The sequence below is a fragment of the Lagopus leucura genome, unplaced genomic scaffold (assembly GCF_019238085.1).
Source record: "Lagopus leucura isolate 7727_CA_CO unplaced genomic scaffold, USGS_WTPT01 Super-Scaffold_774, whole genome shotgun sequence".
In the NCBI taxonomy this organism is placed as follows: domain Eukaryota; kingdom Metazoa; phylum Chordata; class Aves; order Galliformes; family Phasianidae; genus Lagopus; species Lagopus leucura.
The window spans coordinates 5,145,547-5,166,289 of record NW_024962258.1 but is presented as its reverse complement, the minus strand read 5'-3'; the positions used below and the strand labels follow the sequence as shown (position 1 = coordinate 5,166,289).

General features: G+C 37.7%; 1 protein-coding gene across 7 annotated transcripts in view; it reads left to right on the top strand.

Moving 5' to 3' along the window:
* Positions 1–16,915, top strand: part of LOC122176431 (leucyl and cystinyl aminopeptidase) — a 61,172-nt gene extending 44,257 nt beyond the window's left edge. For all 7 annotated transcript variants that reach the window (XM_042864917.1, XM_042864924.1, XM_042864920.1 and 4 more), the window contains 9 exons: positions 1,831–1,991; positions 4,216–4,304; positions 5,858–6,038; positions 6,786–6,942; positions 7,919–8,103; positions 8,688–8,849; positions 9,585–9,725; positions 10,670–10,751; positions 12,151–16,915. In XM_042864917.1, coding sequence (XP_042720851.1) covers positions 1,831–1,991; positions 4,216–4,304; positions 5,858–6,038; positions 6,786–6,942; positions 7,919–8,103; positions 8,688–8,849; positions 9,585–9,725; positions 10,670–10,751; positions 12,151–12,282 — 1,290 coding nt within the window. In that variant the 3' untranslated portion in view covers positions 12,283–16,915. The remainder of the gene's footprint in view (positions 1–1,830; positions 1,992–4,215; positions 4,305–5,857; positions 6,039–6,785; positions 6,943–7,918; positions 8,104–8,687; positions 8,850–9,584; positions 9,726–10,669; positions 10,752–12,150) is intronic.
* Positions 16,916–20,743: the final 3,828 nt, after the last annotated feature.

Genomic DNA, 20,743 nt, shown 5'->3' with positions numbered 1-20,743 from the left:
TGTCGCCCCTGTCACGGACATAGATTGATCTGGTCAAATCCGTGACACCCCAACAGATGCTTTGCATCTGATCTGCGTGAGGCAGAGCTTCACTGCTTTTCCAGCACGGAAGAGGGGCCATTCTCAAGATGTTAGATTTCTCTCTTAGTCTGTATCTGTGCCTCCAACAATAACTCAGTTTTAGTCTTTGTTTTGTTATAGCCTGCTGTTTATCTTTGGGGCAACTTTAGCTTTTCTGTGAACTCAGCAGGCCTCACTCTTCAGCCTGTTGAAACTCAGTCATCATCTTTAAGAGTCAAAACTAATTATTAACATGCTGGGATTGCTTTATCTGCCTCTATTAATATTGTTAAGTAAATTGCCTCCAACCAGCTTAGTTACATCTCACCTTAGAACTGGAGTGTGTATTCCTTACTTAAATGACAAACAAACCTTTGTATCTGGGGCTTATTTAATAGTTACCAAGTTCATACTGCTAGCTTTATCTGCCAGAAGGTGTCTTCCTGTGATGTGGGGCTTTTTTACAATTTTTTTTTTCTGTAAGTATGTGTTAATACTGTTAATTTTGTGTTTTGACTTAGCCTGCATATCATGTACACTCACTTATGTGTCTCTTTTTGGAAGGCTCAGTGTTTAGCTTGACTAGACCAGTATTGCAGTGAGTTTGTTTACAGCTGGGCCTTTTATATGTTGCTTCCCTGAGAAGTACCATCTTTGAATTTACTGAAATGTACTATCTCTGTATTCATTTCCATTGTTATGGTGTTCTGTTTCTCTGCATATTTTTCTTTTTGCACCTTGAATTGTGATTTTCTCTTCCTTTTTTAAATAGTCTTTCAGATTCTCTCCCATTTGTACTCAGACAGTTGGATAACAGTAAGATCTAGACATTCTAGACTTCACATTGCTTTCACAGACGGGCTGAGGTTGAAAGGGAGTTCTGGGTCCACTACTCCTCCCCCGGCTCTAGCAGGGGCACCTAGAGCAGGTTGCCCAGGACCATGTCTAGGTGGCTTTTGGAGATCTCCAAGGAGAAGACTCAACCGCCTCTCTGGGCAACCTCTGCCAGTGCTATGCCACCTACATAGTGCAGAAGTGCTGCTTGGTGTTCAGAGGAAAGAAAGCTCCTGTGTGCCAGTTTATACCCACTGCCCTCTGTCCTTACTCTGCGCCCCACGGAAAAGAGCCTGGCTTTGTCCTCTTTACACTCTCCCTTCAAGTATTTATTGTCATCGAGGCTCCTTCTCAGCCTCCTCTTTTCTGGCTTATAACAAGAAAATGCTGAATGTTGGTGTGAATAGGCATTCATAAGGTGAGCAGTAAGATACTGATGAGGGTACCCAGACAAAGAGACAACAAGAATTGGTGGAAGGTGTGTGATGCTTCCACAATGACACATTAATTTTCTTCCTATTAGCTCCACTTAAAATGTACTGTTGTGAGTTAGAGGTCATATTGTCTTTTTCGGGTTGGACGATCATCTTTGCTAATATCAATTACAGTGTCAGGGCAAGTGGGGGCAGCAACTAAGGTCTAGGGGTCTTCCATAACTTTCTTTTCTGTAATGTTCTTGTCCTTATTTTCTCAGCATACCAGTTTTTCTATCTGAAGATTCCAATTTCTCTTTTCATTACTGTTTAGGATTTATTCTACTTCAGAAAATAAAATGATCTTTTCCTCTAGATTGTTGCTTGTGAAGTATACACACTCAGTGTCAAAGCACTGTAGAGTAGTGCATCTTGGCAAGTTAAACAGAGAGGTTTGGAAACTTGTATTCCTATTTTGCCATGTTCTTGTTACATTTTTTTGTTTTTTTGTTTTTTTTTTCAGATCACCAATGGAACACTAGATGTAAAAAAGTTAATGAAAACTTGGATTCTGCATAAAGGATTTCCTTTAGTGACTGTTAACCGAAAAGGAAAGGTCATCTCATTACAGCAGGAAAAATTTTCATATCGTGTAGAACCAGATAATTGGACATCAGACACGAGGTAATTACCTTCTTACTACTTTCTATCCATTAAAATCTATTTGCAGATATCTTTCGTCTTGTACCTTTCTTATTTGTGTTTTTGGGCTCTATGTTTTTACTACTCGAGAAAACAGAATCACAGAATGGTTTGGGTTGGAAGGGACCTTTTGAACACCTAGTTCCAACCCCCTGCTATAGGCAGGGACATTTCCCTGCTCAAAGTCCCCATCCAGCCTGGCTTTGGGCACCTCCTTGGAGGGGACATCCGCGACCTCCCTGGGCAAGCTCTTCCAGTGTCTCAGTAACCTCATAGTAAAGAATAGTTTCCTAATATCTAGTCTAAATCTGCTCTCTTCTAGATAAAGCCATTTCCCCTTGTCCTGTCACTGTATACTCTTAATAAAAGTCCATGCTCAGCTTTCCTGTACGCCTCCTTCAGGTGTTGGAGGGGACATTCTAAGGTTGCCCTTAAGCCTTCTGTTCTCCAGGCTGAAGAGCTCCAACTCTCTCAGCTTGTCCTCATAGCCCTGTGATCATCTTTGAGGCACTCCTCTGGACTTTTTCCAACAGCTTGAGTCCTTGTGTTGAGGGTCTGTCAATTGTTTATGGGCTGATTTGGCCCTGTTCTGTGACAGGGTGGAGGGGTGAGGGAAAAAGGGTAGAGAGGTGGGCCCCAAAACAAAACAGCAGCAGCAATCTGAGGAAAAACAAACTAATTTACTAAATAAGATACCAAAATGCAAGATAACTCACTATAATACAATATAATACTATATAATTAAAATTGGAGCTAATAAAGAAAATTAAATGAGAGAAAGTGTGTTTAAAAAAGAAAACTGAAAAGCCTTATACTAATGCGGAGACAGGGCATGCAGTTGGGACGAGCAGCAGAGGGGAGAGCCTGACAATTGAAAAGGGAAAAGTGGACATCAGGTGATCTTGCCAGGGGTTATATCTCCTCTCTGAACACAAAGTCCTCTGGGGTATGTAGTTCTTCTCTTCTGGGACAGATGCCCAGAACTGCAGCATTGACTCTTTTAACTCTGTGCACTACATGATGTTGTGATGTGGAATACCGATAACGGTAACCCATTCCCACTTCCACTCCCTATATTTCTTTTTGTGCCGAAGTCCAGGAGCTCCTTGTTGATCCAAGGAGGCCTTCTGGCATTCTTACAATAATAATAATAATAACAATAATACAATTATTAATGAGATAATAAGATAATTTAGCACCGCATGTACATCTAATATCTTAACTGGAAAAATAATTGATGATCTATGCCTATTTCTACCTAAGCAACTGTTAATATTCTGTGGGCTTCCTTTGCAAAAATGTCTTACATTGTGAAACTTACCTGTATTTTGTAACAAAATAAGCTAGAATCCTTTTAGAGATTTTGGTGATTTTATGCAGTTATGTGAAGTCTTAATAAGAACTGAATTCTTTGCATCTTCTTCCACAGTCAAACCCATGGAAGGAATTTGTCTCTTCAGATGCTGAAAGTTACAGGGCTGTGTTTTGTTTTTTTGGAGAGGAAGAAGGAAAACAGTTTATGGTTGGAAGGGAAGGATTGTTAGGCTTAATTGTCATTCTGCGTCTGGCGGATATCAGTTTGTGAAGTGCATGGAAGGTTTTTGATGAGTGCTCCATGCGAGTCATTCACGGAAGGGCCCCCATCAAACTAGAATGTGTATCTACAATTTGTTTTGCCTCACTTAAAGTTACATTTTCTCTAAATAAACAAGTCCCAGTCATCTTTATGAAGCAAGTTAGCATTTATTTGTCCAGGTTGCAGTTCACTTGGGTCAGTACTGGTGATGTGCAGTCAGTTATGGTTTCTATTACCATGATTTGAAACCTGAGTCTTGCATTTGAATCAACCTGAATTGTTTTGTTGGGTTTTTTGTTGTTTGTTTGTTTTTAATGAAACAGGAAAACACTAGACTGAAATGAAAATAGTACTGGTTGAATTTCTGATACAGCTGAAGATTTTCTGTCCACGTTACTTTTCCAATGCTGGAATTAAGTAGTAGGAAATCTCAGCATGATAGGAGTAATAATTTTTTTTAAAAGCTGTATGTGTTTTTTTCTATCATATTCAGATTATATGAATGTTATTTATACTTTATGCAACATGCAGTGTAATTTTAATGTATTAAATGCTTAAATTAAAAAACCAAAACACAGTAACCTTCAAGACAAATAATAAATTGTACGCAACATATGCTTCTCTTTGTAGTTATCTCTGGGATATTCCTCTCACCTACACGACTAACAGGTGCAACTTTACCCATTGCATTAATGCATATTTACTGGACCAGAAATCAGGTATGACTCAAAACTTTGGAAGCTATTTTAATTTAAGTATTACAGATTACTGACCTTTCTGAGCATAGGAAGCAAAGATGAAGACCAATAGAGTACAAAATAATTGCAGAGACCCAGATTAAAGCACAGTGAGTTCTGTCATCAAAGCATGTTGTTAAAGAACTGAAAACAACATGGACAGAAACACAGGTCTGGAATTTGTTGAATCTTGTTCTCTTCTTATCCTAATGCATGCCCAAACTGTCTTGAGCTGCTTATCCTTGAGGGAACGAACACAATTAGAGTTGCTCTGCCAGTGTATTGAAATCTGAAGGAGTTACTTTCAGCTCAAATATTATTTACTTTGTTTCTTGTTACAAGAATATATTCCATCTGGAACAGATTAAGTTTTTGAGAAAGCTTTTGTAAAACTTGAAACTATGATCTTTTCAGATAAGTACTCTGCTTTTGCTGTATTAGCTACTTTGAACCTTAAATTTCATGTCATTGTGTTGTTGTTTTAATTCAGTCCTGCTTTTCTCCATACCACGTGAATATTTGCTTACAGTATCATGTAGTATTTTGCTAAAATCACTTCATATATCTCCCTCTTTGTTCCACTGACATCAATAATTTTTTGCATTTTAAGTGACTCTTCCTCACTGTTTTACATCATCTCAGTGAAGGAACGTTTTTTCTTGATTAAATTTAATTTTTCATACATTGTATTTACCTTGCAATTACATTTAATTCATAAATCTATCTCTTGCCTCTAGTATTTAAAATAAAAATGTAGAAAATAAAAATCAGATATGTGAGCTGATCTTTGATGTTTGCTGTTTACTGTATTTTACAAATTTCCAGCCCTCAGAGGTGACTTCAGAAATGTTATAAAAACTGGAAATAAGTATGTTGTTAGTGTCATTCTCATGTTGCCTTTACAAAGCCCTCAATTATTCCTTAACTTTTTAATTTGACCTGGATGTTTAGAAAGAGTCCTTGTGAACTATCAGAATGGAAAAACAAAGTTGTTCAATTGAATGTGAATCTTATTATAATTAATAACATAAGTAGCCTGATTTCAAATGTCCCTGTTGGTGATCTCATCTTCATCATACTGTAGAAATTTGGATGTGTAGGATATAAGAGAAGGAGAGGCATATAAAAGAGTTTGGAGTAGAATGTTTACTAAGCTTGAAGGACATTGCATTTGCTCTGCAGATTGAGAACTTGGACAGTAATTACAGAATTAATTGAATTACAGAACTTTTTTTCCCATTTCCCCTAAGTTTTCCTTTTCTGTGTCTAGTTGACTTTGAAACTAGATTGTGTCCTTTCATCCACCTTAATGTCATCCCTAATTGTCAGTGTTTTTGTGTAATGTGTCACTGGTAATTATGTATGAGAGATTGGGATTGGGTTATTAGAAAGGAGTGCTGGCAGCAAATCTCTCTTAACTAGTAAGGGCTGCAGATGCCAATGGAGACTTCACTGTTTTTTTTTTTAACATTTGAATTTGAAAGAACAAATGCTATGTCTTAGTGTCTGCTGCTAACTGGTTGTCTGTCCATTAGCTACCATTGAACTTCCAGAAGAGGTGGAATGGATAAAATTCAATGTAGACATGAATGGTTATTACATAGTAAATTATGATGAAGACTGGGAAACACTGATTGATCTGTTGAAAAAAAACCACACTTCTTTAAGCGCTAAAGACAGAGCCAATTTGATCAACAATATTTTCAGCCTTGCAAGGTAAGACTTTCGTATTGGAAAACATAATTAAGACGAATTTTAGGTTTTTCCAAGTCGAATCAGATCTGGGTTGTGGTGATGGCTGCTTTAAAGAAGTCTTTATTCAGTCTCCATTAGCTTCTTAAAACTGTATACTGTTCACTATTTTTTTTTAATTATTTTTTCACTGATTCTTCCATATTGGTTTGAGATGTCATCTCTCTGTTTTCCATTGTTTCTTTCTTAGAGCAGTATCCATTTATTTGCATCCCAGAGGCACATGATTGCTTCCGTTACTGGAAGACATTATTTTCTTTAGTTGTCTGCTAGTCTGCTGGGTTTTTTTTTTCTGTATTCTGTCAATAAATACTTCTCCATAGACAAGCAAGGGGTTTGCCTTTCAAGTTTTTATTTGAGAGCTGATCCCCTGCTCTTTCACTGCTGTCACTACTTGTAGTGAGGCTGAATGATCTAGAAGATCTCTTGGATAACACTTTCCTTTAGTTGAGTACTCTCATTTATGATAAATATTTTTGGATGTCATTTTTATACCTTTCTACCTATTTCAGTTTATGTTAATTGAAGACGTTAATGTAAAGTTAGTGTCACTATCTTCTTGCTGATGTTGTAATACAAAAACGTTTACATCTAAAGCATTACTCTCTCTATTCACCTGTTACTGTGTTAGTGTAATGCAGATTATTGTAACTTGGCCAGTACAGATGTTATCACTTAAACCACTTCAATGTTCTGTTCATTGACCGGCAGTCTAGGAAGAGAGTCTCTGAAAAAGGCCTTTGAGCTGATCGATTACCTTGAGGAGGAGAGCAGCTCTGCACCTCTCACCCAAGCTTTGTTTCAGCTGGGTCTTATTTTCAGCCTTCTAGAGAAAAGGGGAGAGCAACAACTGGCAGCACGTGTCATGGTATGTCCTAGTTTTCTGCTAATTGTAGTTTGAAATAATAATTTTTTGTAATGTTTATAGTTAAATTAGAGTTGACTGTTGAATTCACTAGCCTCATCAAGCTAAACTGGGATTTGTTCTCAGTCTTAGCAACTTCTGTGAGGTAGCAGTGATCTACTGCAGTGCTGTTGTGACTTTTTCCCCCCCCCAGTTTTTTGTAGGTCTGGTAAGGTAGTGGAATCTGGGAAATTATAACGGGGTCTATGAAGGTTAAGATAGTGCAGAACCTGTGACAATTTCTAGTACAGAAAGGCTATTTCCACAATTGTTGTATCTGGACATCACAGATCAAATTGATATAGAAGCTTCAGGGGGGAAAAAGGTAATGCTATTTTCTGAAAAAATACAAATGAGCAAATGGTCATCATTCCCTCATTCCAGCCGAGAGATAGGTTAGCATAATGCAATGCTACAGACATAGCAGTAAAATGAAGATGGTAGGTTCAGTTCTTGTTATCTCGTTATCTGCTCTGAAAAACAACCCATGGTGTCTGTTAGATGATAATAATTTACATTTGGATATCTCAGCTGATGAGGCATTTGGTGGAGCACCTAGCTAACAGTACAAAACTAGGAACAGAAGAGGTTCATGCTGTAGATAAAGCTTTGTTGTTTGTGCTAAACTAAGGAGCTCTTCTGTCACTTGATGGAGTTAAAAGCAGTTAAACATACAGAAGCTGTAATTAGTTGAGATCACAGTGTGGCTATGAGTTTGAACTGTAGTAGCTTGAGGAATAGAGTTCAATTTGCATATTTAACATTAGATGTAGACTGGACTGTGTATGAGATCTATGTCATATCTAAAGTATTTGAGAAAAACCACTATGCTTAACCTCCACAGTTGTAAAACTATTTTTTCTTTTTTTTTAACTGATTTTGGTTTGTGGAAAATCCTTTGGTAAGAATTAGCTGTTGCTAATGATTTTTCCTCCTTTAGAACAGAATAGAACGCCTGCTTGGCAATAAAATTGATCAGCAGCGCTGGACAGATGATGGGACATTATCTGAACGAGAACTCCGGTCAATGCTGCTAACTTTTGCGTGCACCCATGATATAAGAAACTGTAGAAAAAATGCATCTGAGATCTTTAATAAGTGGATGAAATCAAATGGAACAATGAGGTACTAAAGCCATTCGGCTTTCACTGCTTTATCTACCTCTTCTTGTTACCCTGCTATTTGAGGGCACTTCATTCTGTCATTCACTGTTGCTTGTCCAAAATTAGTTGCACTTTTAACATGAGGGGGCAAACTGTGCTAGATTTCAAAATTTTGTCTGAAGTCTTACTGAGGATAACTGCAAAACCATACGCAGATTGCATCCATGTGTTTCTTAAGCTGCATACTCATACTGCACTAGCAGTGTGAAGTGTACCTTTTTGTCTTGCAGAACTCATTCTACTCTGGGTTTTTGTGCATTTTGTGCCATAGAAAATGACTCTGATTTTTGTGCCATTTGCTGTGTTATCATATGGCTTATTCCAAGTGAGTTAAAGTAGTAGAATGGCATGAATTTTTGTGTCCAGCAAGCATACGAGTGCTATGGAAATAAACTGCAGAAATGAGAGGGATCTCTTTCAAGCTAATCTTTTCATTTTGTAACTTTTCTTCCTTCTTTTCTCAGATGAGCATTTTTGTCCTCCCTCTTTTTTTTTTTTTTTTTTGTTTTGTTTGTTTGCTTGTTTTGTTTTGTTTTTTCCCTGTAGTCTTCCTAGTGACCTTATGAAAACCATATTTATAACTGGAGCCAAAACTAATGATGGCTGGGAATTCCTCCTAAAGATGTACTCCTCTTCAGTTCCTGAAGCAGAGAAAAGCAAAATGATTGAAGCTTTGGCCAACACAGAAGATGTCAGAAAGATGATGTGGTATGAAATAGACAATAAGTTCTGTGTTGTGTAAATTAAGTGATAGAATCTTTTCTTTTTTTTCATTAAAAAAAATTGTACGTATTAAATAAAATCTAGCTAGATGTTTTCTACAGGATTCTGTAAAAAGAAGAGCATACTATTATTACTTCAAAATAATTTATATGATGGAGTAGGTCGAGGTGAAATATGTACAAAGGAAACAATTGAACTCAAAAGCTTTGTAGCAGTAGTAAAGGAACTTCAGGTTTTTGTGGTAATGGTAACACAAATGGCAGATTGTTCTATTTACATCTTATTAACCAAGGCAATAATTTTTTGGGTCTTTTTGTTCTTTCTCTGGCCTTACACCATGCTCCCATACCTCTTTAAATCTCATTATTATGTGAGGGACACACTAAACATGTCCTGGTAGGTGACTCCAGTTACAACTTTTCTGTTTTAACTTACCAGTGAATTATCTTTTATTTTACGAGTTGTGAAAATTTACTTCACCTCAACACCAGTGAAAACTCAGGTACTTGGGTTAGAGCGGAGGTCATTCAGTTCATGAGAACTCAAGTGAAATGGATACGGTGCATATAGAATGTAGCGTCACTATGCTCCAGATGCTAGAAATTGCTTGTTATTTTTTCAGTTACATAATCTTGTCCTTCTAATTCACAAGTATCTGGAGAACCATGTGAAAATACAAGATTTCTTTTCCTGCCCCTTTTCATATACTTTGTATTTTAGGTTAATGCAGAACAGCCTTGAAGGAGAAGTCATCAGGACACAGGAGCTTTCACATATCATAGCAACTATTAGCCACAGTTTGCCTGGACACTTGCTGGCCTGGGACTTTGTCAAAGAGAACTGGGAAAAACTTACACGGAAGTAAGGCTTTTGATGTAGCTGAAATGCACAGTCACATTGGCAAGAGGATGGCTCTTATTATGTCCCAGTGAATAAGTAGTTTGCTTCATATAAGAATATCTATATTGAAATTTTAATTCCTGCTTTAAAATCTGATTTTACAAAAATACTTGGAAAATGTGTCTTTTTATCTCACTAGTAGTTGATGGGACTTTGGAGACACCTAGAACCTGTTAGTTATTCTAGACGGTCTTGATTTGAATTTCTGTTAAAAGCATACCTTCTGTGATGGTTATGTAGGATACCTATGTGGTGAAAGACATTCAGAAGTAGATCCAGGACATTAATTCATCTTTTATTTATTCCGTCTTGCTACGGTAATCTCAAAACCAAAAAACACCACTTGTTTTAGAAATGTATGTTCTCCATAACTGACCTTAAGGGGTACCCAGCTGGAGAGCTGGTCTTCAAATCTTCCATAAGCTGACAGTTACATGGAAAATTGTATTTCTGTGTTCTAGCTGTGATCTGTAACGTTTTTGTGTTGCTAAAAAGGCTCATTCCAGATGAAAATTCATGCTTTAGCAAGCAGGATTAATTAATAATCAGTATTACAAAACTACTTGATTCAAAATTAGTTCTGGAGGTGAACTTAATTGTTTTTGAATGCGTACCACAAATACTGATGTTGCTGTTCAATGTCTTCAGCTTTTACTGTTCATAGAAGCTTGAAAAATTTCCATGGCTTTGAAGTTTCAATTTTTAGAGACTTTAAATGTCCTGAGGATTAGATTTGTAAGACCCTGTATCTGTTTTTAAAAAAAGTAGGTATGTAAACTTGAATTTAATTCTCTCTAGTGATTTCTAGTGAAACAAACAAACTAAAAAGAATAAGAAGTTCGTGTGCATACATAGAAACTGTGCAATAAAGTGGCGTCTCATTTTTTTTCTTCTTTGTATTTCAGGTTTCATCTAGGCTCATACACTATCCAGAATATCATTAGCTCATCAACTTCCCAGTTTGCAACAAAGGTGCATCTACTTGAGGTTGGTGATTTAATTAAACAGAAAATAATATTTTTTAGTGCCAGTGCTGTCTTTGGTTATTTGGAGGATGGGGAAAGCATGTGTTATTTACTGTGATGAAGTAACTTCACAAGGATATACAGTTATTTCTATCCCCATGTCATACATAAGAAATGTATACAGAAACATGCTGAACATTTTGAATTTTGGCAGAGTTGACATACAGTCAAGTACAGCTATCTGTTTATATTGCTTTGGTTTCCTGTTGGTTTGAATGCTCTGTCTCCCAAAATAGTGATAAAAAAATTTATCATAGAATCATTTGGGTTAGAAGGGACCTTTGAGGGCCATCTAGTTCAGCTCCCCTGCAATGAACAGGGACACCACAGCTGGATCAGGCTGTCCAGGGCTTTAACCAGCCTCCCCTTGAAAGTCTCCTGGGACTGGGCATCCAGCACAACACTGGGCAGCCTGTTCCAGTGTCTCACCGCTTTCACTGTAAGAGGCTTTTTCCTTATATCCTAAACTAAATCTACCCTCCCTGAGTTTGAAGCCATTTGCCCTTGCTCTGTTGCCACAGACCCTGCTAACAAGTCCCTTTCTTTCCTGTAGCTTCCCTTTAGACACTGAAAGGCCGCTATCAGATCACAGCCTTCTCTTCTCCAGACTGAACAGCCCTAGCTCTTTCAGACTGTCCTGATAGGAGAGGCTTTGGTCTAGACCTTGTGAATAGTCTGTGCTTTTCTTTTCTGTGGAATGTGTTCAGAGCCATAAGGATTGCTTTACATTGTTTTAACTGTCAGCAGTCCCGAAGAGCTGTTTTGGATGTTCAGTATCCAGTTAATGTTCATTAGAAATCTCCAAGACAGGGTTCCCTAACAGTGTCCTGAAGTTCATGTGTTAAAAGTAGTTTAAGATTTATGCTAATGTTTTCGTTCAGAAAATTGGACAGAGATAGCTGCTTGTGATTTGACCTGTCATATTTCAAGTGTAACCATTGATAGGTGTAATATTGAATGCAGGTGGGGGGTCATTCCAGAGGACTGAAGTGAGTCTCTCAAAACAGTTATTTTTTAGAAAACAAAACATTTTTCTAGGACTTTGAGTGCTTTGTGATGGCTCAGTATTTAATGTAATGAGTGAATATCTGTTTATTGGTAAACTAATTTACTGAAACTAGACAGCAGCCCTACCATGGGAGGTGGTTGGATCTAGATGGTCTTTAAAGATCCTGCCAACTCAATCCATTCTATGATTACTGCAGTTCCCGTAAAATATGTTTGTCTTACATTTTGGGAAGCCAGCTCTGAGAATTTGGCTTGATACAAATTCTGACACATGCATGTAGCCTTTGCTTCTGAACCTATTTGTTTGGCCAGCATTGATTTTAATTAAGATTTTCTTTTCTCTTGTTATGCAGGTGAAAACATTTTTTGAGTCAAAATCAGAAGAGAGCTCTAAACTGCGTTGTGTAAAAGAGGCAATTGACACAATTCAGCTTAATATCCAGTGGATGGAGACGAACTTAGCAAAGCTACAGGAATGGCTGTAGCACACATAATGTTATAGTGTGCGAGCCATTAGAAATCTGTGGACATTTGCTCCGTTTCTTTTGCAAAAGCCAGGATGAAGCCAGGCATCGCTGCAACATTGTTTGCACTATTAGAGAGTCTAGAAAGCTCAGGGCATGTCTCACATAAAATTTGATTTCCCTTGAAGCATTTATGTGCAGGATTAAGTATTTATTCTGAAACTGTTTTCATCTGTAGACCAAACATTTCCATGAGTGATGATACATAATTTTTATATTTGAAACTTACACCCTTAATTTGGAGTCGTGTTCCAGTTTCTCATCAGTGGAAATTAATAATTTTTTTTAAATGTAAAAATGCAGATAGTTCCACAGAAATTAAAGAACCTGTTTTGCAACAGAACCATGCTTAAGATACCTATTAGTAGACTGAACCATAACTGATGTTGCTGTATTATCTGTGAGCAACTGCACAAAACTACCATTGAAAGTGGCTGCAGGCTAGTTCATCTGTTAAAGTGACTACTGATTTCTCCACCTTTGACTGTTTGATTTCATTACTTGTTTCAGAGGTTCTGCAATTAGTCAGTATGTGCCAGCCACTTCATTTGGATAAGTTCATACCTTTTTTTTCCCTTGCTTGTTACCTCCTATATTGCAGGACAAATTGTGTACGCTGTTTCTTGTTTTAACATCTAGAAATCTTCTCATTGAGATTTTAATGGTTTCTTCTTACACTGTTGTGAAAAACCTTGTGAGACAAATCTGCAAATTCTTTAAAAGAAGGGGATCTAAAAGCAGAGATGTACCACATTGGAAAGGCAGAATACCAGTTGTGCATTCTGTCTGTCTTTCAAAAGCAGTGAAAAAGGCCATTTTTGAGGCGTCACATATACATACAACACATAGAAGATTAAGCATACTTGTTTATGTGGAGATGTGATGATGTTTTCAAATGTTCATTTCACTATTGATACACCTTTTGTGGATTCTTGCAAGCAGATTCACCTGTTGTCTTATTACAAGCCAATTAAATGATCAGTTATAAACTGCTGTGAAAGTGCTAACAGAAATTGAATTCGAACAAAACAAATTTAATTACCAGTAAATTCTGAAGAAGATAACAGTGAGAATTTGTCACAGGTAACTCAAACTGAAGGCTTTAATTTATGAAATTGCAGCATTGGCTGTACAGTTAATTAGCAGAAATACTAAGCTATGACTTGCTTAAACTATGCTGTATTTTTCCCATCCTTTCAGAATGAGAAGTTCTTTCCTAGAAAAGAAATCTCTCATTTTTTCATCAGCTCACATTAAAAGTAACATTTGCAGTTCTAACCTTGAAGTTATCAGAAAGAATGTTAGCTTTGAGAGTGTACAAACGAATGTTTGCCCAAAAGGCCCAGAAATGAACAATTTTCACAGGTACTTCAGAAGGAATTGATGGTTTGAGCACTGAATGTAGGTCATACCATTCTACTTCCATACAAGTTATGCAATTAGATTTGTAATTAATTATGTTCTTTTTTTTTTAGCCAGCTATCATGTCTTGTAGTTTTCTTCATTTATTTTAAATGTGTGCTTTTTGCATAAATATTATCTGCATATTTGTATATTTGTGTGTACTTAGTTTTGTTTTGCAGACCCTTCTCAATGTTAAATGCTTTCACTTTTCTATCCTATCAAACTTCTTTTTCTTCAGCTCTGGTTGGTACTGAGGCATATAAATTTCAAATGGAAACTGGAGGAAAATTCCCTCTTCTTCCTGATTTCTGCTGTAGGATTTTTTTTGACATTTTATTCAGATGCTGTACTGATAATTAGCTCTATGCAAGGAAATTGCATGCAGCTGAATCTGAACTGTATCAAGAGAGTATGGAAGATCAAAGAGATTTTGGAGGGATTTCTCAATTTTTATTTTACTATTCTTTTTTGAAAAATAAACAATACTTTCAGTATGTCAGTTTCATAGGATTTGATATGATTTTATGTCATGTAGTCTATAAATTCATTAAAAGTTGTACTGGAGTCTTTCTTTCAAGTGAAGTTCTTAAATATACTCCTCTGTTTTTGAGATTATTGGAAACTGATGAAGGTTAGAATGGCAAAGGCATGAGCAATGAATTGCCCTTTAAGAGTCACGTCTGCCAAGCCTTGCTGCAGAGAATGAAAACTTACTAGTTCTTTGAATTTTCTTTGGCTTCTGGTCAAATGAAAAACATATTGTAGCCAGCAGCAACACTTTACTTAATTTCCATAGTATATTCTAGTTAAAATTGCAGAGCTGATGTTTTCTGTACATCTTAGGACACTCTTAGTTTGCAGTAGAAGAGCTTTACCGTGCAAAGCTGTGCTGACACTGCATCATTTCCTGCAGTGTGAAATGATGGTGTTTAATACATAGGGATTGCACAGTTTGTATTTGGCTGGACTGCGTCAATTACTGTCCTTGAAGCCATTACGCACTGGTTGTTTTGTTACTTTCCAGTATCCTCAGTTCCTGGTGAGTGGACTTTTAAGAACTTACTGTGGTGAAAATCAAATATGCGTATAAATATTTTTTACTTCTATAAGTACAACAAAATATTTTTCTGATGTAAAAATTGCCTACCAGGAAAAGTGCAAACAAGCATTTGAGCCCTGGAGAAAGGTTTGATCCCTCTGCCAGCTCACCTCCTTTTTTTTTAAATTTAGAGATGGAAAAAGTGCAAATAATGTAGGACAGATCATAAGACTCCTAATGTATGAGAAGATGATAACATATGGAATGAAGAAGTTTAGAATAGGCATAGTTTTTTTCTGTGTAACTGATCATAGAGATGATTGTTGTGCCTTACAGCTTGTAATTGAAGCAATATGCCAGACAGCGTAAACACCCTGTTCTCCTTTAGGAGCCAGCTGAGGTCTTAGAGGCTGATGAGGCTCGATTCTCTGAGCACAATTCAACTCTGAGCTGATGGGGAAGCAGAATACCATTTCTGAGGGTGCTGCCTTGTCATACAGGTCGTTTTGTGGGTCAGTGAGGTATGGTGGGGGGAGAACAACTGAGCAGTGTTGGCTTTTGTTGTGTCCTTTAAGTATGATAAAAACTGTACTTCAGCGTACAGATTTTCCAATTATGGAACTGCCACGTACGTAAACGTTTTGAAAATAATGTCACAGCAACTCCCAGTTATTACATTGCTGTCAAGATTAATCCTTAAACTTCCTTCTTATCCACTCATCTATGGAAATCCTTACTTGATTGAGAGCCAGCTTGCTTGGGCTGTTAAATCTATATTAGTTGTTGGGCTTGGCACTGAGAAGGTGTAGAAGGATACTGTCTACCACAGGGAGAAGAAATTTTAGATCTTGAAGCTTTAGAAACTGATTGTATGTGTGTTGTAAGAGTGAGCTTGGAGGAAACAGATGGTGCAACTAACTACTTCATCTTGGTGGCCAGCAGATACTGGAGGTGTAACTTTTAGAATTCTTTTTAAGCAAACATTTTGAGTCTATCTTTCACCTGTTCTCCCTTTGGTAGAACATTCCATTGTATGACACAGACTGTACCATCCTTCCTTTGCTTTCCTGGAAGATGGTGTCTTTGTTTGCACTCTGAAATTCTATTAATGCTGCCTCAGTGACCATTCTCACTTGAATGCACTTGCTGGGTTCAGTCATGTACATTTTAGCTCCTCACACAACTCCGATCCTTGAGTCACGTAGTATGCTCGGCCACACGCTGAACATTCATTGTTTGACATTTACAGTAAAGTGCGTACATACAATGATTTTGAATAGTAATATTTGTGCTTATCGCTTTCATCAAGATGCTACTAAATGTTCAAAAATTTTTGCTACTCTTTTCAAGGCATGGAGTCACATGGTTTCTAGAAAAAAAATATATTTACCATATTAAACTCAGGTCATATTGCTGAAGAATTTAAATCTTTAATTTTGCTGTGCTATTTCAACCTGCTGTTGTAATAGAGATATTGATTTTTATATGTGATAATTCAACTTTGATCCAGAACAGGAGACAGGTATCTTTTCTGAATTAGTAATGGTGGCACAAAAACAAATCATAACACAATCTTAAAGATACAGCTGTTAAAAAACATACTAGCTTGAATGGATTTAAGCAATCCATTTTGAATGGATTTCTTAAAAATGAAGCATAGATTTTCTGTTCCAAGATTTGGAGACTAGCAGAGTTTTGAATATATGGCATAAAACAACTTCCTACAATGAGAACTGAGTCCTGTCTTTGTTAAGTCAAGGTTAAGTTAGGTATCCCTGAAAAATATCTTGAGTTCATTTGAAATGCTATGTAGTGTAGGTACTTGTAAAGGGTTGCTCTTTGTGTTTTAAACACTGTAGAAATATACAAGACAATGTCAATTCACAGGTGTCTGAACTGTGAGTGGTAAAACTGCAGGTTGTGAAATACCTGCCTTCAAATGGGGATTCAAATACTGTATGTGTGCGTGTGTACGTATAGATATATATAAAATATGCAAAGTCATCTGTTTCATTTGTAAAGGGAGAAAAAGCTGATTTTCTTCATATTTCAGAGAAATGTTTTTGCATATTGCCAGCACTGATTTGAAAGGCATGTGTACTGCAAACACTATTGCTTTTTGTGAGATAGAAATAAAGTATTTCAGTATAACTCCAAGGTTACGTGTCTGTGCTTCCGCCCCCTGTATTTTTTTATTTGACTATGCCCAGAAATCCTTGTTCGTTCACTCAGACCTCCAAGCATTATTGCCTGGTTCCCTTCAATGGTGGGGGTGTCTCTGAAGCTTGGAGTAATGGTCCTTGACAGTTAGGACTGCCTCCATAGCTGCAACTTTAGCAAGCTGATACATTAATAGATAGTTCACTAGTTCTTCAGTCTGAGCTATAATGGAATTATATATTATATATATATTATATATTTCTACCTATATTATATATAAGTAGAAATGAGGACATTACTGAACATCAGTGGCTGGTTTTTGGTTTGTTTGTTTTTTGTTTTTTGTTTTTTAGGAAAATTGTACCTAACTTGCCCTCAATGTCATAACCATACTGAATTGACACAAATGTGAAGGATTTATCCTTTCCACTCTGTACTTCTTGTCATCTGTTTTATGTAGATCAAGTTAGTCATAGCTTGTTCTGGGGAACAGGTAGAAGAGTTGTGTTATTCTCAGTTACAGAGCCAAAGTGTACATCATTTCTGTCTTAATCCAACAAACCTGTGGCAGAAAGAAGCTGGTGGATTCCTGCTTCAGACTAGTGGTGTTAGCCATCCCTGTGTGGCTCAGACAGAAAGAGGTGCTGGAATAAAGGAAATAACTGATGGGATGTGGAAAAATTTGTTGTGGGAAGTGGTCAGAAAAATGTATTTGGGAACTTGCACCTATGGGGAAAGTCAGTCTCCTTGCATGAACTACAGTCTGTCATCTGCAAAAACCTAGTTATTATTTCAACAGGGTAATAAGGTGCTCCAGCGCTCTGTATTCTAAGCAACAATCATGGTGCTACCAAACTACACTGGTATACTTAGTATTAAACAAAAACCTTCCTCCAAATGCTAGAATCTCATCTCAGAGCCTCTGCCTACAGAACTTACAGGTACTGTGGTGATCTATTTTTGTCACTGCAATTTCAAAAAGTCCTGGTAGCTTGAAATATTTTGCAGTGTCTGAGGCAGATAAAATTGACCATTCATTATAAAAGCAAGTCTGCATGAATTCTGTGGGTGGCATGAATTATGCAGGAAGTTTGAGCCATAAAGTGAGTTCTTTCTGTCTCCATATTTTCACCTGTTCTACATTAGATGGAACATTCCTTCCTCTGATGGACTGGATTTTTCCAGTGCTGGAAGATGTTATCTTTCCTTGCACTCTGAAGTTTCAAACAATGCTGTCCCACTAACCATACATTTTGTATGTGTTTAGTGCATCCGGACTTGTAAGCTGGATTTCAGAGTTCCTGTATCCTGTTTCACACAATTACTTGGTTCCACCACATGGTAAATGTTACAGTTCCGCATCTGGCCACATTATATGGAAAGGTACCTGTGTTTCTAATTACCCTTATGTGTCACTGTTTGTCTCAGCTAATTTTTATGGAGATGCTACTTGGAAGGAGTGGAAAATACAACAGCAATCTTGAGGTCTTGAACATTAGGGCCACAATGGTGGGGAAAACATGTAAATGGCTGCTGTTTAGTTTTGCTTACATCTACGGATGGAGTGGAAATCTGGACAGTTGTACGCATCCTCGGTTCAGTAAGAACGCGGTAATTTGTTCAGCTTGTGGTGGTAGTGATTAAATTGTTGCTTGGCACCAAATAACTTTGCCATTATGATATCCTGCACTATTTTTTTTTGTCATACAGTAACTTTTCCTTAACAGCATGATTCCACTGTTATTTTGGCTCTGGATTTGTATTAAACTCCACTGTCTTCAGAGTATGCTTTCCTTCTTTTTTCTCAGTCCACGTATTTGTCTATATAAAAGAGGAGGAAAATAATTCTTTTTTATTTTAGCAACCCATAGAAGAGTGGATTTTGGCACAGTAGTTGTATGAACCTCTCACTGTGGAAACGTGTTGTTGGTACTGTTATTACTGATAGTTAACTAATACCATTTATTAAAGGTGATTAATAACAGGCAAAATGTTAACACTGAGTGAGCGATGAGTGATACAGATCCCTTCTCCTACTTAAGTGGTTTTATTGACAGCTGCAGGGTCATTAAATTGATGTTTCAGTAATGTGAGCCGTGACTGTTCAATCTCAGTGCAAAGCCAGTTGTCATCATACTCACAGTTATAAGCGAACATTGTTGTCCAGTGACACAGGTCAGTGTAAAACAAGCTATTTCTTACTATTTTCTTTTGTGATATCAGGCTCCCACCTTGTAACAGCTAGAACAAATGGAGCTCCTGTTTGCAACATCAGAAGGCAAACTAGCAGTGACACAGCAGAGCCTGAAACAACAGCTATTTGTGAGTGTAAATGGTTCCAGTGAAATAATCTAACTTCTCGCCACTCAGCTGACCTGTCAAACTTTACAAAGCACTCATATTTTAAAATCTGCTCTGTGATCTGATGTGAAGGACCAGGATGATGTTAAATTTGCCTGCTTAAGTAAGGTTTGGGAGAAGGAGTAGGAAGGAAGTGAATAAATAGCAGATGCTCACCTGTATCACTCATCACTACTGTGAGGGCTGGGCCCAGTGCAGCTCATTGTGGTGTGAACTGCGTGGTCACAGCATCTGCCGCATCTGCTGCAGGGAGGCACCTTCTTCTAACTGCATAGGTCTGGATACAGAGCATCTTTTAAACATAGCCCAGCACCAACTCCTCCAGGCTTACTGGGACCCTTGAGGTGTTGATTGTTGCTGGGCTTCTTCTTCGTTATGAACTAGTAATAAGAAGCATAGCTAATCCCATCTCAGTAGCTGTGTGAGGTCTTTCTGATACATATTTTATGCAAAATTTGTAAGATTCTCATACTGAGGAGGAATTGCGTTCAGTTCAGATGCTACCCTGCCAGAGCAGAAAAAAGCACATAAATCTTGCGGCAGGCCCAGTGCTTGCTCGTAAACAAAATGTGGGCAGGAAAACAATCCAATGAAGAGCTCAGAGCTGCCCCTCAGTTAAGAAGAGAACAGTTTTGTGACTTTGAGAGCAGTTTTATCTTTTCCTCTGAAAACAGAGTCCTCTGGGGTATGCAGTTCTTCTTTTCTGAGAAACAGATAGCCAGGAAATCAGAAGTCTGGAACATTAACTGTTTAACTGCTAGTGCTTGAAATGCTCATATGATGCGGAATACTGACAACAAAAGCATAAATCCATGAAAGCTAAACCAAGTAGTAAACACAGGAGAGACATCCGCTGAGGGAATTAAAAGTGTTAGACAGGCAGTAAATCCCAGAGTCCTTGCCAATGAGGATCAGGTAAGAGAGCCTACGTGGGAAGTGCCCCACTAATCTAGTGTTTACAATTAGAGTAGCAGAGACTGGCAAGAGAAACCATGCTCATAAGCTGTCTTGGACACAGCGGCTCCAGAATAACAACAGAGTCCGCAACCAGTGAGGATCAAGGAGGGATTTCACTCCAGCAAGGAGGTGTGTGCAATGCACCCACTTGTCTGGAAGGGGTGGAGCCAGGATCAACCCCTTCCCAGACCTCATTTAAGGGTTGACAGTGGAGGCAAGGGTATATGGCTAGAGATCCCTGCCTACCTCAGGCCTTCCAAAGGTACACAGACTTTTTCCTTTCTTTCTTGGTTTATGACTGCTGTATTTGAGCATATAATGTAGCCTAAGACTTTGCTGTTCTGACGTCAGTCCAGCGTTTTCCATTGTGTTACTGTGTTAGAGTAGCTGTGGAGTGAAACCTATTGGATTGTAAGCAGAAGACAGTCAAAGGACATGGGTGTGTTTGATTGATGGAGATGAGCCACCTTGTGCCCTGCATAGAAATGAAGCAGTGCCTCC